Below are 24,053 nucleotides of genomic sequence, written 5' to 3'. Positions count from 1 at the left end.
TACTATATATATATTTTTTCATCCCATTTTTATAAAAGCTCGTATTTTTACCTGAAGAGACAAAATCCTGTACAAAATGCTTAGGAAAACCTCCTGGTAAATGTTCATCCGCTTTAGGAGGTTTATTGTCCTCCTTGATTCAGTTCGATTGTCATACATGAGCTCCTTCAATCCTTTACAAAATAAATAACGCATCATTAAAAAGCAGTGGATGCCAAAGATAAGCATGAATAAATCAGCACACGAGATATTTCTGAATTTTCAGTTGTTAAAATGTTCTACAAACTTGCCCAAAACTAAATACTATTGATAATGGAATTCTGTAAGTAAAGAAAAATGCTGTTTTTAATTCTACAAACTGACGGCAACTTAATGAACCAAGGAGCATCCTTTGCACCAAACATGCCTCCAGCTCTATCACCTACTATTTAGATTTTGGAAGTGGGTTAAAATTAATATAGTTTGAGCACTAATTGACAAACAGGTGAATCTAGGCTAAGTAAATTTGTTTTAAAATCATCTTCTATTTCAAGATTTAGAAATGACAAATAATCTAAGAAGCTAAATTATTTTGATTTTCACAGTTACTCTCATAAACTGTGCACATTTGTGACGTTAGTGGCTATCTCGTCCAGAAAGCAGGTATTTAAAAATGCACACGCTTTAAACACTAAATTACACTGATACTTGCCAAACTGTTAACTATTGTGTCTTTGAGGACATCTATGAAAATATAAATGTTATGTCAAAATGGATGTTCCTTAACTGACACTTGCATTTAAACAGAAAAGTCAATATGATCAGAACTGTGATTTCTGTAAGATCTGGCCGTGTACATTACACTCCTTGGGGGAGTGTTTGCTAGTGCTGTCGGGGTGGATTTAAACTAATGTGGCAGGGGGATGGGTGCAAGAGCAGAGCGGCAGAGGGGTGTAAAATGAGGGTAGAAGCAATAGGTAGCAAGGTGAAAAGTAAAAGTGGCAGGCAGACAAATCCAGGGCAAAAATCAAAAAGGGCCACTTTCCAACATAATTGTATAAGGGGTAAGAGTGTTGTAAAAACAACCCTGAAGGCTTTGTGTCTCAATGCAAGGAGCATTCGTAATAAGGGGGATGAGTTGAATGTGCAGATAGTTATTAATGAATATGATATAGTTGGGATCACGGAAACATGGCTTCAGGGTGACCAAGGCTGGGAGCTGAACATCCAGGGATATTCAATATTCAGGAGGGATAGACAGAAAGGAAAAGGAGGCGGGGTAGCGTTGCTGGTTAGAGAGGAGATTAACGCAATAGAAAGGAAGGACATTAGCTTGGAGAATGTGGAATCGATATGGGTAGAGCTGCGAAACACTAAGGGGCAGAAAACGCTAGTGGGAGTGGTGTACAGGCCACCTAACAGTAGTAGTGGAGTTGGGGATGGCATCAAACAGGAAATTAGAAATGCGTGCAACAAAGGTAAAACAATTATAATGGGCGACTTCAATCTACATATAGATTGGGTGAATCAAATTGGCAGGGGTGCCGAGGAAGAGGATTTCTTGGAATGTATGTGGGATAGTTTTCTAAACCAACATGTAGAGGAACCAACGAGAGAGCAGGCTATTCTAGACTGGGTATTGAGTAATGAGGAAGGGTTAGTTAGCAGTCTTGTTGTGCGTGGCCCCTTGGGGAAGAGTGACCACAATATGGTTGAGTTCTTCATTAGGATGGAGAGTGACATTGTTAATTCAGAAACAAGGGTCCTGAACTTAAAGAAAGGTGACTTTGAGGGTATAAGACGTGAATTGGCCAAGATAGACTGGCAAATGATTCTTAAAGGGTTGACGGTTGATATGCAATGGAAGGCATTGAAAAACTGCATGGATGAACTACAACAAGTGTTCATCCCAGTTTGGCAAAAGAATAAATCTGGGAAGGTAGTGCATCCGTGGACAACAAGGGAAATCAGGGATAGTATCAAAACAAAAGATGAAGCGTACAAATTAGCCAGAAAAAACAGCCTAGCAGAGGACTGGGAGAACTGGGACCAGAGTCCAGCAGAGGAGGACAAAAGGCTTAATTAGGAAAGGGAAAATAGATTATGAAAGAAAACTGGCAGGGAACATAAAAACATACTGCAAAAGTTTTTATAGATATGTGAAGAGGAAAAGATTAGTTAAAACAAATGTAGGTCCCTTGCAGTCAGAAACAGGCGAATTGATCATGGGGAACAAGGACATGGCAGACCAATTGAATAACTACTTTGGTTCCGTCTTCACTAAGCAAGACATAAATAATCTGCCGGAAATTGCAAGGGACCGGGGGTTAAATGGGATGGAGAAACTGAGTGAAATCCAGGTTAGTCGGAAAGTGGTGTTAGGTGAATTGAATGGATTAAAGGCCGATAAATCCCCAGGGCCAGATAAGTAGCATCCCAGAGTACTTAAGGAAGTAGCCGTAGAAATAGTGGATGCGTTAGTGATAATTTTTCAAAACTCTTTAGATTCTGGAGTAGTTCCTGAGGATTGGTGGGTAGCTAATGTAACCCCACTTTTTAAAAAGGGAGGGAGAGAGAAAACGGGGAATTACAGACCAGTTAGTCTAATATCGGTGGTGGGGAAAATTCTGGAGTCAGTTATTAAAGATGGGATAGCAGCACATTTGGAAAGTGGTGAAATCATTGGACAAAGTCAGCATGGATTTATGAAAGGTAAATCATGTCTGACGAATCTTATAGAAATTTTCGAGGATGTAACTAGTAGAGTGGATAAGGGAGAACCAGTGGATGTGTTATATCTGGACTTTCAGAAGGCTTTCGACAAGGTCCCACATAAGAGATTAGTATACAAACTTAAAGCACACGGTATTGGAGGTTCAGTATTGATGTGGATAGAGAACTGGCTGGCAGACAGGAAGCAAAGAGTAGGAGTAAACGGGTCCTTCTCAGAATGGCAGGCAGTGACTAGTGGGGTACCGCAAGGCTCAGTGCTGGGACCCCAGCTATTTACAATATATATTAATGATCTGGATGAGAGAATTGAATGCAACATCTACAAGTTTGCGGATGACACGAAGCTGGGGGGCAGTGTTAGCTGTGAGGAGGATGCTAGGAGGCTGCAGGGTGACTTGGAAAGGTTGGGTGAGTGGGCAAATGCATGGCAGATGCAGTATAATGTGGATAAATGTGAGGTTATCCACTTTGGTGACAAAAACAGGAAAGTAGACTATTATCTGAATGGTGGCCGATTAGGAAAAGGGGAGATGCAACGAGACCTGGGTGTCATGGTACATCAGTCATTGAAAGTAGGAATGCAGGTGCAGCAGGCAGTGAAGAAAGCAAATGGTATGTTAGCATTCATAGCAAAAGGATTTGAGTATAAGAGCAGGGAGGTTCGACTGCAGTTGTACAGGGTCTTGGTGAGACCACACCTGGTGTATTGCGTACAGTTTTGGTCTCCTAATCTGAGGAAAGACATTCTTGCCATAGAGGGAGTACAGAGAAGGTTCACCAGACTGATTCCTGGGATGGCAGGGCTTTCATATGAAGAAAGACTGGATAGACTCGGCTTGTACACGCTAGAATTTAGAAGATTGAGGGGGGGATCTTATAGATACGTACAAAATTCTTAAGGGGTTGGACAGGCTAGATACAGGAAGATTATTCCTGATGTTGGTGAAGTCCAGAACTAGAGGGTCACAGTTTAAGGATAAGAGGGAAGTCTTTTACGACCGAGATGAGAAAATCATTTTTTACACAGAGAGTGGTGAATCTGTGGAATTCTCTGCCACAGAAGGTAGTTGAGGCCAGTTCATTGGCTATATTTAAGAGGGAGTTAGATGTGGCCCTTGTGGCTAAAGGGATCAGGGGGTATGGAGAGAAGGCAGGGATGGGATACTGAGTTGAATGATCAGCCATGATCATATCGAATGGCGGTGCAGGCTCGAAGGGCCGAATGGCCTACTCCTGCACCTATTTTCTATGTTTCTATGTTTCTAAAGGTGGGTATTTTGCAGGCAATATGTCTATAATATTACCGATGCATGCGGGAAGCAGCTGTAGACACACAAAACCAAATTTAACATTTCTACGATAATATATAATTGACCACACGAGGGTTTGGAATATGTAATCACCTTGGATTATGGTTGGAGCCTGCAGCATCTGCTTGTAATATGAATAGTACAGACCACATTCTGTCCTGAAGGAGATTTCCCTCTCCACCTCCTGCATATCAAACAGAATTAATTTGTGTTATTAAAATACACTGAGTAGGATTACACAATGTGATCACTTTAGAATAAAAATATGAGTAATACGTGTACTATCAATTCTAAAATACCATTAACACCATCATTCGGAATAAATTCATCTCCAAACATCTGGACCTTGGTCTTGTGGCCTCCATCTGCAACTGGCTTTAGGACCTCTTGACCTGACCATTAGCCCTCAGTCGGTTAGAGTAGGTCATAACATTTCCTCCACCCTAACCCTCAACACTGGTGCCATCCACTTCCGTGCTATACTCCCTGCACACCCATGACTGTGTGCCAAGTTCAGTGCCGACTACATCTTTAACTTCACCAATGATACCATTGTTGTCAGCTGGATGTACAGTAACGATGAGACAAAGTACAGGAAAGAGATTGAGAACTTTGTGTCATGGTGTCAGGACAATAACCTAGCCTTTGACGTTAGCAAGATGAAAGAGTTTGGATATTCAGCCAAGAAAGCAAGGGGTTAAACACAACCCTGTTCTCATCAACAGAGCTGCTGTAGAGATGGTGGGTAGTTTTGATTTCCTCAGCATCCCCATCACCAGCAACTTAAGCTGGTCCCTTCACCCTGATGCAGTGATCAAGGCAATGAATCAGCGTATTTACTTTCTTCTGTGGCTGAGAAGATTCAGCATGTTCACAAGGATTCTCTCAAACACCGACAGATGCACTATAGACAATATCAGATGGGATGGATCTCATCTGGGAATTGTAACTGCTCTGCTCCTGACTGCCTGCATCTGCTTTGAAAGATATCAAGTATGGAAATCCAGCACAGGGGACAGAAGCTGGATACATTTAAAGAATTCCTATTCTGGCCATTGTATCCATCAGAGCAGGCCATGAAGAGAGTTAGCTAGTCCAATGGAGACCTTAGGCTGTTGTACCATTTTCACCTGAGAATCTGAAAGATGTCGATTCGGGTCCCATTTTAGACACGCAATTTGTTTGCAACAGATCAATTGTATTCTTCAGGGAGTTCTAAGCCCATTCTGTACTCACCACGTTTACAGCTTGGATCATTTCATAAATGGTTCGTTCAGTGCAGAATTTTTACTTGTATTAGTAAGACAATCCTTCAATGATCAATCACTTAGTTTGGAAAATGCTTGTCTGAACTGTGGACTGCAGAAAGCCAAAGACATCCTGATAAATACTGACAAACATCTCACTTCCCCAAATGTCACAAGCGTATGTTCAGTCGCTGGGCTTTTGATAAAGACCAAACCAACCAGAGGGAATGATACATAGGTACCGACAGAATGAATGCATGATTATCTCTGAGCCGAGGCACTGTACCATGGTTTTATCATTGAGTTATTCTGAAATTATGTAAGGAATTGGATTTTTTTTCGTAAGATTTTTTTGGTTACAAGAGTTCGCATAAAGTTTTGCTTTGGTGATACTTACAGAGAAACATAGAAAAACATAGCAGGAGTAGGCCATTCAGCCCTTTGAGCCAGCACCGCCATTCAATGTGATCATGGCTGATCATCCAAAATCAGTAACCCCTTTCCTGCTTTTTCCTCATATCCCTTCATTCCTTTAGCCCTAAGAACTGAATCTAACTCTCTTGAAAAGAGTCAGCGAATTGGCCTCACTGCCTTCTGTGGAAGAAAATTCCACAGATTCACAACTCTCTGGGTGAAAAGGTTTCTTCTCATCTCAGTCCTAAATGGCCGACACGCTTATTCTTAAACTGTGGCCCCTGGTTCTGGACTCCCCCAACATTGGGAACAATTTCCCTGCATCTACCCAGTCCAATCCTTTAAGAATGTTATATGTTTCTATAATATCCTCACTCATCCTTCAAAATTCCAGTGAATACTAGACCAGTCGACCCACTCTTTCATCATATGTCAGTCCCGCCATCCCGGGAATTAACCTGGTAAACCTACGCTGCACTCCCTCAATAGCAATAATGTTCTTCCTCAAATTAGGAGACCAAAACTGCACACAATACTCCAGGTGCGGTATCTCCAGGACCCTATAAACTGCAGTAGGACCCCCTTGCTCCTAAACTCAAATCTTCTCGCAATGAAGGCCAACTTGCTATTAGCTTTCTTCACTGCCTGCTGTACTTGCATGCTTCAGTGACTGATGTACAAGGACACCCAGGTCTCGTTGCACCTCCCCTTTTCCTAATCTGACACCATTCAGATAATAATCTGCTTTCCTGTTCTTGCCACCAAAGTGGATAACCTCACATTTATCCACATTATACTGCATCTGCTATGCATCTGCCCATTCAACCAAGCTATCCAAGTCACCCTGCAGCCTCATAGCATCCTCCTCACAGCTTACACTGCCATCCAGCTTTGTGTCATCCGCTACATCCATTACCTTGACCTATAGAGATTTTCAATATTGTTTTTCTACTTCAACTACTTAAAAGTGAAAATGTGGGAGCAATGAGAACTTTTGTGTTAACAATTTCGGAAGAAAGAAAGAGAAAGTAAACTATTAATAAAATGGTTTGAGAATGAAAAATGTGGTACAAAGTGATCAGGAATCCTGCCATGCAAAACACAAAGTTAGAGGCAGTTACAGCATCTAGTCACGTCAAGTTTATTCGTCACATATGTGCAGTGAAATTAAAAGTGGCAATGCTCGTGCAAAAAGACTAACAAACAAACAAGCAAACAGAATCACATATTCTTTTACATATTAAATATTGTGGGCGGAAGGAAAAAGGTTCAGTAAAGTTAGTCCCTGGTGAGATAGGAGTTTACAGTCCGTATGGCCTCTGGGAAGAAACTCCTTCACAACCTCTCCATTTTCACAGCATAGCCACGGAGACGTTTGCCTGACCGTAACAGCTGGAACAGGTCGTTGCAGGGGTGGAAGGGGTCTCCCATGATTTTATTGGCTCTGGAGTTGCACCTCCTGATGTATAGTTCCTGCAGGGGGGCGAGTGAAGTTCCCATAGTGCGTTTGTGCATAGTGCATAGTAATTAGCAAAGCTGCTGGAATTTGGTGCCTGTTGTAAAGGTCATGAAGTATAAAGTAAGGAGGTTTTGATGTGACTTTGCAGGTGGCTGCTGAAACCACATCAGAAGTTCCCAGTTCAGGAATTTAAAGGGAGATGTACTTGTGTCAGAGGGAGATTCAGACTAAATAGATTTCTAGAATTAAGGGGTTTCCACACATAGAAAGCTTGAACATATTGGGTCTACAGTGATGTTATGCAACATTTTATTTGGAATTGACCAGGTGGGTGAACACTAAGAGAAGGTTTCCCTGGGTGGATATCTAGAAATCAGGGATTTTGTTCCAGAATAAAGGGTCTCCGATTTTAGTTGTAGAGGAGGATGAATTCCTCTTCCAAGTTTCATGAATCTTTAGAGTTCTCTTTCTCAAACATGTGGAGGCAGAGCAATTAAATATATTTATGACAGAGAATCACAGACATTTGAATTACAGGGTCAAAGGGTATTGAGAGAGACCGGAAGAGATGGTGTGCAGGGAAGGTCTCGACCCGAAACGCCACCCATTCCTTCTCTCCAGAGATGCTGCCGGTTCCGCTGAGTTACTCCAGCATTTTGCGTCCATCAAGATTATATCCCCGTGTTTAAGAAGGAACTGCAGATGCTGGAAAATCGAAGGTACACAAAAAAGCTGGAGAAACTCAGTGGGTGCAGCAGCATCTATATCCCCCCCTGATTGTACTGAAAGGGGGAATAGACTAACTGGGCTATCTAACCTAGTCTTGCTCCTGCTTCTTATGTGCTTTAGGAAATACATGTTACAAGATCCTACTTTATGTCTAACTCTGAATATTTTCTGAATAAAACAGTCTATTAACAAAAGTACTGATTCTGATAAAGTAAAACAGAGGACATTACTCGACAAAGAGCATTATGCATGCCATACCAATTGTTTCAATACCACTGGCTGTAAACTGACTCAAATAAAAACAGCATGATATTCAGATACTCATTGTCCTGTAAACATTTATTAAGTAAAGGGAATATGAATGTTCATTCATCTCACTCACTTTGTGATGCGAATACTGCAATATTATTTACGTCTTAGATGAATACATGGCTGTCTTTGTTATACTGTTCTCATTGCAAGGATAATTAGCAAAGCACTCACCTGTAAGTTTGAAAACCACAGAAAGTTCTCATGCAGTGAATGAATATACCAGGTGTGAAAGCATCCCAGTATTAGACCGACTGAGAGCGCAAGCAGTGTGGTAGTTCCAGATCTCCACAAAGGTAATTGGATTTCAGGTGCTGCCACCCCATGAAATGAGATGTTACTATTTCCATGAACATCAGGCTGTTTGGGATCACTGACAATTTCAGCACGCTTTTTCCGTTTTCTTAATGTCATGATATGCTACCGGTAAAATGAAACCTTCGTCTTTTGCTTTGTCTGAATTCTGCAAATAACCAGCACACTACCCTATTTAATAAGGCTTCTGCCTACATCAAAAATCTAAGGCAGTGTGAGTTATCCCATGGGTTACTCTAAATTATTAATTGCAATCGTTAAATCTGGAGCATTACCTCACATAATTCGGTAATATCCTCTTCAATCAAACCTCAATCCATCCGAAGCAAAATAAATATTAATCATATTTTCAATGCTTCTGAACTCTAGCTTATTTAGTTTGTTTTTGAGAGTGTTAAAAATATTTTGTATTTTTGTACATGATGCAATCTATCCGAAATATACACAAGAAAAAAAATAACCAGACTTCGTAACTGGTCATCCAACTGCTTGGCGAGCAGTAGCCAACAATCACAATGTTAAACACTAATTCACTTTGGATCTGACATTTTTGGTTGGATGCAGCTGTTACTTAGTTTAAATAATGAACTTTAAACCTTTGCACAAACACGCGAGTATAATCTGTGGTTAATCCAGCCAGCTCTATCCTGGAAGGAAAACGGAAAATCTCAGTGCAGACAGGATACACAGTAAAAAACATCTTATGCTTTGTCGCAGCTTGCCAGGTTGCCAGGTGGGAAGACAGCCAGCATGGAACTCAAAGGAAAATTTAAATATTTTCCTTCTAAACTCTGTAACTGGTGATTATGTATCCAAAACCAGCAGAAAGAATGAATAAAGGATACGTGGGCGTAGGCATGACTGACCATGGGTGTAAAGAGAAGAAAGGATAAATGACAGCATATTTCCAAACTTTACCCCAGGTATTTTTAAGTACAAACACTGTCCTCAGCGAGTGTGATTTAACATTTCCATCCAGGAAGCAATCTTGCTGGATCGATCGTGGATATTAGTATTTTTGTGCAAAGGCTTCGTACAGTGGAGGTTTGTGTTTAAACTCGGGAACAGCTGTATTCTACCAAATAACAAATGGGACTGATGCTGTGCATCATCTTTTAAAGTTTCAAAACTCAATCGGAAATGCTATGCCAATGTACAAATTAATCGCAAATACTCCTCCTAAAGAAATTCCTTATTTCATGTTATACGATCAAGGGGGTGTGAAAATAATAAGCCTGTCCTTAACAACGGTCGGAGCTGCTGTAGAAATGGTGGACAGCTTCAAGTCTCTCGGCATTATGCTTGGCTTCATTGGCTGGGGTATTAGGCATAAGAGTCAGGATGTCATGATGCAACTTTATAAGACTTTGGATAGGCCAAATTGGGGTACTGCATGCAGTTCCGGTTACTCCCATTATGGGAAGGACATAGAGGCTTTGGAGAGGGTGCAGAAGAGGTTTTCCAGAATACTGCCTGGATTGGAAAGTATTAGTTATGTGAAGTTGGATTGTTTTCTCTGGGATGCTGGAGATTGAGGGGTGATCTGACAGAAGTATATACAATTATGACAGGCATTCATTGGGTAGGCAGTCAGAACCTTTTCCCTCCAGAGTGGAAATAACAAAGACTAGAGGGCACAGCTTTAAGGTGAAAGGGGATAAGATTAAAGGAGATGTGTGAGACAAGTTTTTTTTTTACACACAGAGAGGGTGGTGGATGCCTGGAACAAGCTACTGGGGGTGGTGGTGGAGATAACTACAATAGTGGTGATTAAGAAGCTTTTTGATAGGCATGGATGTGCAGGAAATGAAGGGATATGTGCAGGCAGATGAGTTTATCTTGGTGTCATGTTTGGCACAGATATTATGGGCTGAAGGGCCTATTCCTATGCTGTAAGTTCTATGTTCTAATATTCAATGCAAAAGATAGATAGCAACTTAAGAAGAACACAAAATAATTGATAACATGTCCATTTTTGAAAAAAGGGAAGGACCCTCTTCTCCGGTATCTCTCCTGTTTACCAACTAAACGCGGGTATTCTTTACAGATTTGATTCTCTTACCTGGATAGATGAAAACCACAGATCATTTTCGTGCAAAGTTGTAACGTAAACCGAGGTGACCAGTCCTAAGAACAGTCCCAGGAATCCGCCAACCACGAGGGCTGCATGCTTTATTGCTGTTGGACCTGTGGAGTTACACACTAGAGTTATTTCAGTACCTGTACTTTTATTGCAATATTGGAATAGAAACTGAACATGTTCTTCGCATTGTGTTCAAGAAAATTCAAGAACCAATGTTCTTCGCATTGGTATCTTAAATTTCTCCAATCTAAATCTATGGTTGGATGTTAATAATTACCCTGCTTAGTTACTTTTTTGTCTGGAGAAGGATCCCGACCTGAAACGGCAGCTATTTACGTTCTCCCGCGATTCTACCTGACCTGTTGAGTTACCCTAACACTTTATGTCTTTATTTTACAAACCAGCATCTGCAGTTCCTTGTTTTTAACCTTCCAAATTATTTTTAACCTCTTTAAACTCTAACTAGTCATGTAAAATAAAACCAATAAGAAAATGCCTGTGTCACCTACTATTTTAAATCCTACAAACAGTAAAACTGTTGGGAAAAATCTATGTACAATAAAGCATTCCTATGTATTGTGATAATATCAATGCTGTAAGAATATGTGCAAAGTAGTAACAGAAATAAGATGTTATAGGCACAACCGTAAAATGCTTAGGTAATAATTGACGGCAAAGTAAATACTTTTAAACCAGCCTCGGAAGTGCACTTGTAACAGCATCGTACAATCGATTCTGAATCAGGGTTAACATGCAAACTATTATACACATTCATGTACCAATGTGGAAATGTACAGACGCATCTGTGTTTGAGACACTTGCAGCTCAGTCAAGTTATCCGACATGCAGGTTTTATGCTGGTATTTTTGTTCCATGCTAACCTTCACTTGCACAACATCTAAAATCTCACAGCATATGCTCTGGTTTTCTAGTTTATCCAATTATCTAGTGATTCCTTAAATACACCTCTGTATGTCTCGGCCAATACTCTGCTGGAGTATAAGAGTATTACAATTTAAGACGTGCTGTATTTAGGATGAGCTGCTCCTGAAAATGGATGCAAATGATCTGCCGACAGTCAATCAATGAGAAAATGTTGGCTTTGACACCTTATCCAACACTATCCCTCGATCAACATCATCCTTCATCATTGTTGTTTGTCTACAATCCGATCATCTTACTTTGTATGTTGTAATAGTGATTAATGAAGTGGCGTGGTATTAAAGAGCTGTCAATTCATTGAAAGGGATAAAAATACAAAATATATTGCAATACATTTTTCCCCCAACTGTTACATATGATAGTAAGTTCCGCTTTTACTATCCTTCACTTATTTAACGTGACGGTGATTTTTTTAAATATTCTCTCTTGTAAACATAATCCAAAAGAAAGACACAGAGTGCTGGAATAACTCAGCGGGTTAGACTGCCAGTCTGGAGAAGGGTTTACCAGTCTGGAGAAGGGTTTACCATTCTCCCCATTCTTGTATTTATTCCATTTGGAATATTTTGGAGGACCAATAAACCAGGGAAACCTACCGCTTCTGGACTTGTCTTTGGGCTGTTCATCCTCCTGTTGGCGCGGGTGTTCCTCGGTGCCTTTGACAGGCCTCCTCCGCTTCAGAAACGTCATGTTTTAGCTGGCAGACCCCGAGCCCTGCAACACAATCGTTACACACACACACATGAACGGCCATGCAACTGGCTGTGGACCCTGGACCCGGGGGTGGGCGTTAGGACCGCGCGGGGCAGCTCCGGCTCCGGCCCGGCCCGGCAACTCCCGTTAACATGCGCTCATCCTCCATCCTCACCCCCTCATCCCGCCGCCGCCGCCTCCTCCTCACCCCCCGGCCCGGCCCGTCTCCCCGGGACAGCGCTACCGACCCACCCTCTCCTATCCTCTCCCCGGCGACGCGCGGTGACGCGGCCCCTCGGCTCCAACACCGACCCCGGCCCCGGCCCCGGCGCTGCTGATGCTGCGGCTTCTGCTTCCGGGTGGCGTTGCCATGGTGACAGGGCCCAGGGGAGGGGGTGGAGAGAGTGAGAGTGGTCTAGTTGTAATAATAATAATAATAATACATTTTATTTATGGCCGCCTTTCAAGAGTCTCAAGGACACCTTACAAAAATTTAGCAGGTAGAGGAAAAACATGTAAGGGGAATGCAATAAATAGTAGAGACATGACTAGTACACAAAGTAAAGACAGAATTCAATACAAAACACAGTATGAGGCAATTCATGCACAGATGAAAAGGGAGGGGGACGTGGGGCTAAGGATAGGCAGAGGTGAAGAGATGGGTCTTGAGGCGGGACTGGAAGATGGTGAGGGACACGGAATTGCGGATCAGTTGGGGGAGGGAGTTCCAGAGCCTGGGAGCTGCCCTGGAGAAGGCTCTGTCCCCAAAACTGCGGAGGTTGGACTTGTGGGTGGAGAGGAGACCGGCTGATGTGGATCTGAGGGACCGTGAGGGTTGGTAGGGGGAGAGGAGGTCAGTGAGATATGGGGGGGCCAGATGGTGGAGGGCTTTGTAGGTGAGGACCAGAATTTTGTAGTTGATCCGGTGGGAGATGGGAAGCTAGTGAAGTTGTTTGAGGACTGGAGTGATGTGATGCCAGGATTTGGTGTGGGTGATGAGTCGGGCGGCTGCGTTCTGGACCAGTTGTAGTCAGTTGATGTAGGTGGAGCTGATGCCAAGGAGAAGTGAGTTGCAATAGTCCAGTCGGGAGGAGATGAAGGCATGGATGAGTCTTTCAGCAGCGGGAGGTGTGAGAGAGGGTCTGACTTTGGCGATGTTGCGGAGATGAAAGAAGGAGGTTTTAATGACATGGCGGATGTGAGGCTCAAGGGAGAGGGTGGAATAAAAAGGTCACACCAAGGTTGCGGGCCTGGGGAGATGGGGAGACAGTGGTGCCGTCGATGGTGAGAGTGGGGTTATTGATTTTGCTGAGTGTGGCTTTGGAGCCTATGAGGAGGAATTCTGTCTTATCGCTGTTGTGGCGAGAGGGGGTTGTGGGGGGGGGGAGGGGGGTTGGGAGGAGAGAGGGGGTTGTGGGGAGAGGGGGGGAGGAGGGTTGTGGGGGAGAGGGGGGGGGTTGTGAGGAGAGGGGGGTGGGGGGATTGGGGGGGATTGTGGGGAGAGGGGGGTTGGGAGAAGAGGGGGGGTGGGGGGGGAATGGGGTTAGGAGGGAGAGACAGATCAGCCATGATTGAATGACGGGGTAGACTCGATGGGCCAAATGGCCTAATTCTATTCCTTCTCTTCAGAGATGCTGCCTGGCCTGCTGAGTTACTCCAGCATTTTGTGTCTATCTTCGATTTAAACCAGCATCTGCAGTTCCTTCCTACACTGATTCTACTCCTATTCCTTATGACCTTATGAGTAGAATAAGTCCATTCACCCCATCAAGTCTACTCCGCCATTCAATCATGGTCGACAGGGCCCGCACCTGTCCTCCACTATCACCCTGAGCACCGGCACACCACAGGGCTGTGTACTAAGCCCCATGCTCTACTCCCTCTTCACTCACGACTGTGTTCCTGCATTCGACACCAACACCATCGTGAAGTTTGCAGACGACACAACAGTGATTGGGCTGATCACCAACGATGATGAAACAAAATACAGAGCGGAGGTGCAGAACCTGGCGGACTGGTGCACACGTAACAACTTGTCACTAAACACCTCCAAGACCAAGGAGCTGATTATTGACTTCAGGAGGTCCCATAATGGAGAATACGCCCCAATCTCCATCTACGGGGAAAGTGTGGAGAGAGTGTCCAGCTTTAAGTTTCTGGGCACTCACATTTCAGAGGACCTCACATGGTCCACATCGCTGACCTGGTCAAGAAGGCACAGTAACGACTGTTCTTCCTGAGGACATTAAAAAAGACTGGTCTGCCCCAACAGCTGCTGACAACCTTCTACCACTGCACCACAGAGAGCATATTAACGTATGGCATCTCTGTGTGGTATCTCAGCTGCACGGAGGCGGAGAGCTCTTCAGCGCGTCGTCCACAGAACGCAGAGGATTATTGGGACACAGCTACCAGCCTTGGAGGGCATCTACCGCACACGGTGCCTCAGGAAGGCCGTCAGCATCCATAAAGACTCCTCACACCCTTGTAATGGACTATTCGAACTACTTCCCTCCAGCAGACGTTACAAGGCCTTCTACGCCCGAACCTCCAGACTCAGGAACAGCTTCATTCACAGAGCTATAGCAGCTCTGAACCGGCCCTGCTGAGTGCCCCCCATCCCCCCTGGACTGTCTCCCTCGGATGGTCACCTCGCACAGACACATCTGCACTTTAGTCTGTTGAACTGTTTTGACTTATTGTTCTTTTTACAATCCATGTTCTCGGGGTATCTAAATCCAAATTTTATTAGTTATTTATGTTATGACATCGGTTGGAAGCTGCATACCAAATCTCGTTGCACTTATGTGCAATGACAATAAAATATATTATTATTATTATTATTATTATCTCTCCCTCCTAACCCCATTCTCCTGCCTTCTCCTCACAACCCCTGACACCCGTACTAATCAAGGGTCAGGGGGTGGGGTTATGGAGTCCACTGGGTGGGGAGAGGGAGAGGGGTCTAGGGGTCTCCCCGGGGTAAGGTGATGTCCTGGGGATGAGTGTTCCTGGGGGTGGGGAACACTCATGTTCCCGGGGGTGGGGAAAACTGCTGGAAGCCGGTCAGGAATGAGGATGACGGGAGGGAGAGGCAGCTGTGGGAAGCGGGAGATATGGGGAGTGAGGGCTGGGGCGGGGAGGGAGGGTGAGGGGAATACTGCAGGAATTCCTGGGCTGGTGGAAGGTAGAGGCTGGAGATTGAGGAGCAGATGGTAAGAGCCAGCTGCTGGCTCCAGTGTCCACATAGAAGTGTCTTGATCTTCTTCCATGATAGTCTCTTGGAATAAAGGATGACATGCTTCCACTCTAGTTCTATGCGTTTGAAGGTGCCTGATGATGATGGTGAGGAATCCCCAGACTCTGACGGTCATTCTTGTGTTCATACCAGTAGCATGCAATTGAAGGAAGAATACCATCCTAATCTTCCTTCAACATTTTCAGTGGTAATGGACGCAGAATTCTCTGGAAGGTAGACAAAAGTGCTGGAGAAACTCAGCGGGTGCAGCAAAGGAAAAAGGCAACATTTCGGGCCGAAACTATGCCTATTTCCTTCACTCCATAGATGCTGCTGCATCCGCTGAGTTTCTCCAGCACTTTTGTCTACCTTTGGATTCCCAGCATCTGCAATTCCTTCTTAAACTCTTAAGAATTCTCTGGAATGGGTTGGGACGTTAGACTTCCTCAAGGAAGCTTTGAGAATTCTCATTGCAATCCGTCAGAGTTCCTGGTATTCGCGTACAATGACAAAACCTCCCCTGCTCCCCATCGCAGACCTTCATTGCCGTCCCTTCCCTACTCCCACCCCCAATTCTCTCCTGCTTTTCACACTCCTGCTCTCCTCCTAGCTCCTTTACGCCACGCTCTTGACTCTATCCCTGCTGTCCTCAGTCCACTTGTCTCTACTGCTTCCCTTGTCATGATTCCTACAAACCCTGATACTGCTGCCTCCACTGCTACCCACAACTCTTACCCCCGCTCCTTCTCTGTCACAGCTTCTAATCCCACTCCTTTCTCCCCACTACTTCCTCTCCTGTTCCTTCCCTATTCCTTCCGTGCAATTATCAATCATTACTCCTGTACCTCCTCATTCAAACCCACCCCGTGGCATTACTCCTCTCACACTTCTCCCCTCTTGTCCAATTCCTGCTATTGTTACCTCATTCACAAATTCACTATCCTGCATTTCCACACCGCCAACTCATGCTAAAGAGCAAGAATAGAACATAAGATGGAGGGGAAAGGAGAATAACCAAGAATTATGCAATTCAATAGACAATAGGTGCAGGTGTAGACCATTCGGCCCTTTGAGCCAGCACCGCCATTCAATATGATCATGGCTGATCATCCCCAATCAGTACCCCGTTCCTGCCTTCTCCCCATATCCCCTGACTTTAAGAGCCCTATCGAGCTATCTCTTGAAAGTATCCAGAGAACCGACCTCCACCGCCCTCTGAGGCAGAGAATTCAACACTCACAACTCTCTGTGTGTAAAATTGTTTCCTCATCTCCATTCTAAATGGTTTACCCCTTATTCTTAAACTGTGGTCCCTGGTTCTGGACTTCCCCAACATCAGGAACATGTTTCCTGCCTCTGGCGTGTCCAAATCCCTAAAAAATCTTATATGTTTCAATAAGATCCTCTCTCATCCTTCTAAATTCCAGAGTACACAAGCCCAGCTGCTCCATTCTCTCAGCATATGACAGTCCCGACATCCTGGAAATGGCGGGACTGTTCAATGCTTGTCTCCACTCCTCAACAACAAACGTTTCCATAGTCCTTTGCTATTAATTGAACTTTTAAAATTACTTCCTAATAGTTTCCACTAGAAAGGGCAAATGCAACCTTGGTATAGATTTTACAATGCATCTTATAGTAGTTAAAGGCTGTAAGTAGATTTGTGTAACACAGTATAAGCTGAACTATTATACTTGGGGACACATCCCTAAGTAAGTGTAGCTTTTAAGTACAAAAATACAGCCCGTGATTAACTTGGAAACAGGAAAAGAGTAAGACTGCAATTAATATGCTCATCAAGGAAGTAAATATTTGTTTATTTTTGGGGGCAGATTTCTATTTCAGGCTTTTTATGTTCCTTACTTTTCAGAGTTTTCAGAGATTGAAATATGAAACGTGTGGCTGAGTGTTATGCATTAGGAGGTATGTCATTATTTTGAATTAAAGTGTGTGACTATTACAGGGAAGATGTGATGTTCTAACTTTACCTCTAAACCAAGCCCAAACACTGAATCCCACTTCTTCAATGTTAAATAAAATCATTTTTGAGTATTAAAAACATTTTGCAATATTTTATACTTTTGAAATTGATTTAAAATCATCACATGCTGCATCATGTACACATGAATAACCATTATGACAGCATCGGGCAACAATTTGAAAAGACAAATTACTTTTTTCAACAGCATACCAAGGACTTTAGGACAAGTGAAAGGAGGTAATGTGCTAACTTCTTCAGTACTTTGCAATAGACTTGGATTGCTGAAACTGATGTTGGTTTCTGGAAATACAAAGAGTATAAAAAGAGCAACTAGTATGGTTCTGGACACAAAGCTATGAACTAAGACCCTTGTTTATTGAATGATGTTGATAATTTTATCAACAGGATTTCTACTGAATACTGTGTATGTGTGTGCTGCATTCCAACTAAGGAGGGTTCAGGAGTAGATTCCTATCTGAGTTTCAGTTTGTAAGATGGATAACAGAAGACATAAAAATACATGACATAAAGGTATACATGTTTTTCAAGACAATAAGAGCAGTGGGGATTGAATTGCCTCAGGAAATAATTGATGCATGTCCAGCAGACTTAATTCGAAAGAATATAATCAGTGATTGTATATAAATAATTGGAGCCTGTTTCAGGATCATTGTTAGATTTAAAATAGTACTGATATGAACCAGAGGTGGGTATTGATGAAAACGCATTATAACGAGTTTTTGGTAATAAAGTGTTCATGAATGGTTGGTGGAATAATATGTCTTTCTCCTGGTCATTGGTAGTAGGTAAAAGTGGAGCACCCATTATGCTAAATGAAACGAGAAGGGCTGTCTATATATTGGTAATAATTACATAGGAATAACTGTTGTATTAAAATAGATTGAATGGTTTCATTAGGTGGAAGCGTAGAGCTAATGTGTAGCTATGAGAATGTGATAAACCTTTAAGCTATTGAAATTTGGTACAGGGATACATTTTAAGGTGTAGGTATTTGACAGCTACCTTGCATCCAAGGCATACTATATTTCAGTTTTGCCAATTCACTTCTCACACACCACTCTTAAAGTAAAGATAGACAAAAAGCTGAAGTAACTCAGTGGGACAGGCAGCATCTCTGGAGAGAAGGAATGGGTGACATTTTGGGTTGAGACCCTTCTTCACACTTCTTCAGACTCCAGCCTGAAAAAGGGTCTTGACCCGAAACATCACCCATTCCTTCTCTCCAGAGATGCTGCCTGTCCCGCTGAGTTACTCCAGCTTTTTGTGTCTATCTTTAGTTTAAACCAGCATCTGCAGTTCCTTCCTACACTCGTAAAGTAAAGTTGTAATCCCATCGTTAATTTATCATTGGTGACCCTGTAGGCTTTCTTGGATTCTGAACATAATATAATCTTCCTAATTCTAAATTGAAAGAGATGGAATCAGCTTTCTAGAGGACATTTGAAGATGATATATGTATCATGGTAAATAAAGTATTTGGAATTGGTTTATTATTGTCATGTTTACCAAGTAATAAAATACCTTTGATACCTTTGAAGTTACAGTGAAAAAGTCTGGTTTACATGCTAACCAGATTACATCCACATTTCTGTGCAATTTCTTGCGGTCTTGGGCAGAACTGTTGTCAAACCAAGATGCTTTCAATGGTGCATCTGTAGAAGTTAGTAAGAGTAATTGGAGACTTCCTGAGTCATCCAAGGAAATAGAGGCATTGGTACATTTTCAAGAATGCTCTGACAAATTTGATGGATGGAAATGTGTGGAATAAGGCTTCAGTTTGTGTGAAAGCCTTGAAGTAGGGTTTTCATGCAGAACATGATAGATGTAGTGCATCCTGTGCACGTAGGTTCCAGTCTGAAGAAAGATCGTGACCTGAAATGTCACCTGTCCATGTTCTCCAAAGATGCTGCCTGATTTGTTGAGTTACTCCAGCATTTTGTGTCCTTTTGTCTATTAACCAGTTCCTTGTCTTTGTATATACGTAGTTCCTTGTTTCTACATTTCATTCTGCTACAGGTGAAATGTCTGAACACTGATGCACTACTATCTACGGTTAGGAATATTCTTTCCAACGTGTCCAAATAGTGATTCAATAAAATCAGAAAATGTTTTTATGTTTTAGCTTAAACAGTGGGTTATAAATCAGAGGAAGTTAAGATCATAATGTATTGCATTTATGTCAGCCTGCATCTTGAGTATTCCATTCATCATTGGTTAGAGAAAAACAAAGAAAAATTGAAGTTCTAAAACCAATAAACTGAAGAGCCCTCAAGACAAGGGTGACGGTTGTGAAGAAAGTCTGAAGAAGCTTTTACATTTTATTGCTTTGATAAATTAAAGACATATAGATTTTATACTGCACACAAAAAGTTTGGGCAATGTTTGGAATGGAATTCTGGCCAGAGTAATAAAAAGATAAAAACCTGAGAATCTTAAAAAAAACAAACAATTACAGGGATGGATCTGGAAATCTGTGGGTTCTTTCTGGATAGACGGAAAAAAGATGCATTCTACCTCCATCCTCATCCATAATTATCTTGTGATCTTGTAACCCACAGTGTAAGGGAAAAGGAACTTACTTGGGATCAGGGTGCTGTTGAAAGAGAAAGCAGAATGGAAATGGCTAGCAACCATTCATTAACAGACGATGAGTACTTACCACAAGTGAGTGACAGTTCGGCAGCAGTTTTTAAAGTTTCATCAACATACATTCAGATGTCAACAACAGAAGATGCAAGAAACCTGAATGTGCTGAATGTGGATTTCCCAAGCACCAACACAACTGAACAAACAGTAACTCCAGCCAGAATGTGCTCAGAAGAAGATGAAAAGCAACATCATGGCACAATGCAAACATTTTATAAGTTGCTGGAGATCTACTATAAAATCTTTGGTGGCAGAATGGATTCTGATGAAAACGTATCACAGTTTAATAATTGGCAGCAAAATATCATACCTAAAATGAAAGACATATTAAAATATTATTGCACAAACATAAACACATGTAAAACAGATTCTACTGAAGATGGGATGAGTGGTGTGCAGCAGAAAAGCACTGGTCAGTGCAATGACATGCTAGAAAATGTTGAAAAAATATTTGAAGATGAATTTAACTCTGAAGAAAAGGAGCAAGATGTTAGTTCTCAGGACCAGATTACACTGTCTGACTTTAACGAGATGCTAGGGAAATGCTGTGACCAAATGTATGAAGAGACTTGTGAAAATGAATTAGAGATTAGTAAGAAAGGGGCCTCAGAACGTCAGGTAAGTACAATGTAGACCTTTTTGTATTCATTCACAGGATGTGGGCATAGCAGTGAAGGCCAAGCCAGGCTTTACTGTCTCTCCCCTATGCCCTGCAGAAGATTGGGGTGAACAGGTGTTGTGAACAATGGGAGTAAAAAAACATCATCAATGATTTTAATCCAGCGACAATGCAGGAATCATGATATATTCCCAAATCAGAATGGTGTGGCACTTGCAAAGGAACTTGGAGCCTGTAGATTAGTCACTGTCTATGTTGATCTATTGCAGACACGGTAGCTGGAAGAAATTATCCTGCATGTCTGTAACCTTGCATCCACAATAGTCATTAAACCGGGTTTGAAACTAAATAACTTGATATTATTTATGAAACCACAAACAGAGCCCGTGGGATTAAAGGAGCAGCACAAATACAACATTGGCTTCAGAAAGGAAACATCTTAACTTAAGGGGCTGGACAGGCTAGATGCAGGAAGATTATTCCCGATGTTGGGGAAGTCCAGAACTGGGGGTCACAGTTTAAGGATAACAGGGAAGACTTTTAGGACCGAGATGAGAAAATCATTTCTTACACAGAGAGTGGTGAATCTGTGGAATTCTCTGCCGTAGAAGGTAGTTGTTATATTTAAGAGGGAGTTAGATGTGGCCCTTGTGGCTAAAGGGATCAGGGGCTATGGAGAGAAGGCAGGGATGGGATACCGAGTTGGATGATCAGCCATGATCATATCGAATGGCGGTGCAGGCTCGAAGGGCCGAATGGCCTCCTCCTGCACCTATTGCCTATGTTTCTATGTTTCTCTCTGTTACACCTTTCTTTTCATCTCTATATCCATCTCAATTTATCCCATTTTCCTCTCCTCTTAGTGCCACCACTCTCATTCTTTCTCCATCTCTCATGTTTCCCAATTCTCTTTCCCTCCTCTCTCTCGTGTTCATTTTCACCCTCCGATGCCTCTCTTTTAGCCTTCCTTCCCCATTTGATCCTCCACAATGTTGGCCACAGTCCCCCTCCCCCACCACTCCCCACTCCCTCCCCACCACCCCCTCTCTCTTGCTCTCTGTCTCTCTCATCTTGCCCACACCGGCCATCAATGTCCCAGCTACACTAGTCTGCCTGCTCTTGGTCCATATCCTTCCAAACCTGTCCTATCCATGTACCTGTCCAACTGTTTCTTAAACGGTGGGTTAGTCCCAGCCTCAACTACCTCCTCTGGCAGCTTTTTGTGTGAAAAAGTGACCCCTTGGATCTTTTCCCCATCACCTTGAGCCTATGTTCTCTGGTCCTCGATTCCCCTATGTGCTGGAAAAGGGGAGCAGTGTGTGTGATTCAATGGTTTGGAGGAGTGGTAGCCTGGATAATTATATCGTGGTGCTCTTTACATTTTTATATCACTTGAATATTTTTTTAATAATCTGTGGATTTCCAATTATATTAATCATCTATATGAATTGACAGCCTTACATTTTTTAAATCGTTTTTGGGCTGATGAATTAGAATTATGGAAGTAATTCTCAGTGCAGTGACTAACTGGAATATTCTTAGAAAATCTGCCAAGATTACAATTGGTCACACGGCTAACGTCTTTGATTTGATGTGGTGACCCTATTTTGGGATGAGGTCATATCGTACACAATGTTTCATATTCTGTGGAGGCAGAAGATAGAAACATACAAAATAGGTGCCAGGAGTATGCCATTCGGCCCTTCGAACCAGCACCGCCATTCAATATGATCACAGCTGATCATCCACAATCAGTACCCCGTTCCGGCTTTCTCCCCATATCCCTTGATTCCCTTAGCCCTAAGAGCTAAATCTAACTCTCTCTTGAACACATCCAGTGAATTGGCCTCCACTGCCTTTGCTCCAAGGAACTCATTCACCTGTGTCACATTCACCAGGATTGGGATCATGTGAGGAGGTTTAGCGGGAGGACATTGAAAGATCCAGGCGCCATAAGAAGAGTGGTCTGCATAAATTCACTAAGGGTGAGAGGGAGAAAAATACCTACCTCAAAGAGAATGGAAGACTTGTTCTCACTGGCAGCAGTCCAGGCAGGCTTGTGCACTCTAACACCAAATCATGTATTTGGATGGAAGACACGATCAAGCCTCATCTCCTGCCCAATCCCAATGGCACTCAAGTTCAAGTGAGTTTATTGTCATGTGTCCCTGTATAGGACAATGAAATTCTTGCTTTGCTTAAGCACACAGAACATAGTAGGCATTTACTACAATACAGATCAGTGTGTCCATATACCATGATATAAATATATACACACATGAATGAATAAACTGATAAAGTGCTGATAAAGATCAGTGATATGTGTTGGGACATGGTTGTTCTGGTACAATCAGGTTTGGATTATATCGTGCCATACTATGCTTACCTGCCTAACGACAGTAAGTTTTACTGCATATTGATTTTAAATCTGAATATATGTCTGGGGTCTGCCAGATATATGAGTAACTTGCATTTAGTGATTGTTTTTTTGGTATAACACCAAAAACTCAGAAGAAATCCACTGTTTTGTAGACCAATCATTGCACTCATTTACTTATGTATAATTGTGCTTTTGTACAGTATGAATTTACTGGATTGTATGTAAAATAAAGCATTTCACTGTATCCAGGTATGTGACAAACGAGACTAGAATTCACGCGAGTCGTTCTTTAAAATGGCATGACATGGGATTTTAAAAATCATACCCCAAATCTAATTTTCAGTATATACTTTATAACTGAATTAAACATATAGAGGTTTAACTGCTAACAAGATGTTTTTAGGAACACACCTGCTTACATTTTTATTTTGTACAGTTTTTTTAATCCATTTATTTAATGTGACCCTCCATACTTAGGGTAATGAGTATAAAAACTTTTTGAAAATAAAAAACGTGATATTGTTTTGGTGTAAATGTAGCCATTTGTGGCTATTTGTAGGTTTAATGAATATTTTGAACTCGTTGCAGAAAGAGAATGCTGCACTAAACGATATTGAATCCACGACACAAAACACTGGTTCCATTCGAAATCGAGGTTTACAAGGGGAAAAAAAGAATGATGTAAAAAAAGCTGCATCCCTCCGGAAGAAGCAGAAAGATTCCAGAGTGAACAACAGACCAAGTCGTAAACAACTGGAGGCTTCTGTAAAAACAGACAATAAAAAGGAAATGGCCGCTTCCATCAAGCAGATTTATGGTTCGAGGAGAAGGAGAAAAGCAGGAAGAAATAAAGATGAGCCTGAAGAGGACATGTGTAATACTTACAAACCAGGTGTGTTTACATCAACCAACGCAGTGCGTAACCTTACATTCAAACTTCATGTCCAGCAGGGCA

The 24,053-nt window shown here is 42.3% G+C and overlaps 2 protein-coding genes across 3 annotated transcripts in view; one reads left to right on the top strand and one right to left on the bottom strand.

Annotated features, from left to right (window-relative positions):
* Nucleotides 1–12,347, bottom strand: part of dpy19l3 (dpy-19 like C-mannosyltransferase 3) — a 32,693-nt gene extending 20,346 nt beyond the window's left edge. Inside the window, exons 1-4 of one of the 2 annotated variants that reach the window (XM_055648350.1) lie at nucleotides 12,117–12,347; nucleotides 10,558–10,682; nucleotides 4,116–4,206; nucleotides 52–173 (exon numbers count right to left, since the gene is read on the bottom strand). In XM_055648350.1, coding sequence (XP_055504325.1) covers nucleotides 52–173; nucleotides 4,116–4,206; nucleotides 10,558–10,682; nucleotides 12,117–12,210 — 432 coding nt within the window. In that variant the 5' untranslated portion in view covers nucleotides 12,211–12,347. The remainder of the gene's footprint in view (nucleotides 1–51; nucleotides 174–4,115; nucleotides 4,207–10,557; nucleotides 10,683–12,116) is intronic. The other variant, XM_055648349.1, reaches the window with a different exon arrangement.
* Nucleotides 12,348–20,017: 7,670 nt separating this feature from the next.
* Nucleotides 20,018–24,053, top strand: part of LOC129704981 (uncharacterized) — a 30,712-nt gene continuing 26,676 nt past the window's right edge. Inside the window, exons 1-2 of the mRNA XM_055648347.1 lie at nucleotides 20,018–20,717; nucleotides 23,687–23,990. Coding sequence (XP_055504322.1) covers nucleotides 20,067–20,717; nucleotides 23,687–23,990 — 955 coding nt within the window. The 5' untranslated portion in view covers nucleotides 20,018–20,066. The remainder of the gene's footprint in view (nucleotides 20,718–23,686; nucleotides 23,991–24,053) is intronic.

This window comes from Leucoraja erinacea, chromosome 17, assembly GCF_028641065.1.
Source record: "Leucoraja erinacea ecotype New England chromosome 17, Leri_hhj_1, whole genome shotgun sequence".
In the NCBI taxonomy this organism is placed as follows: Eukaryota; Metazoa; Chordata; class Chondrichthyes; order Rajiformes; family Rajidae; genus Leucoraja; species Leucoraja erinaceus.
Note: the sequence above shows the minus strand (reverse complement) of the source record. Positions and strands in the feature narration are given on the sequence as shown.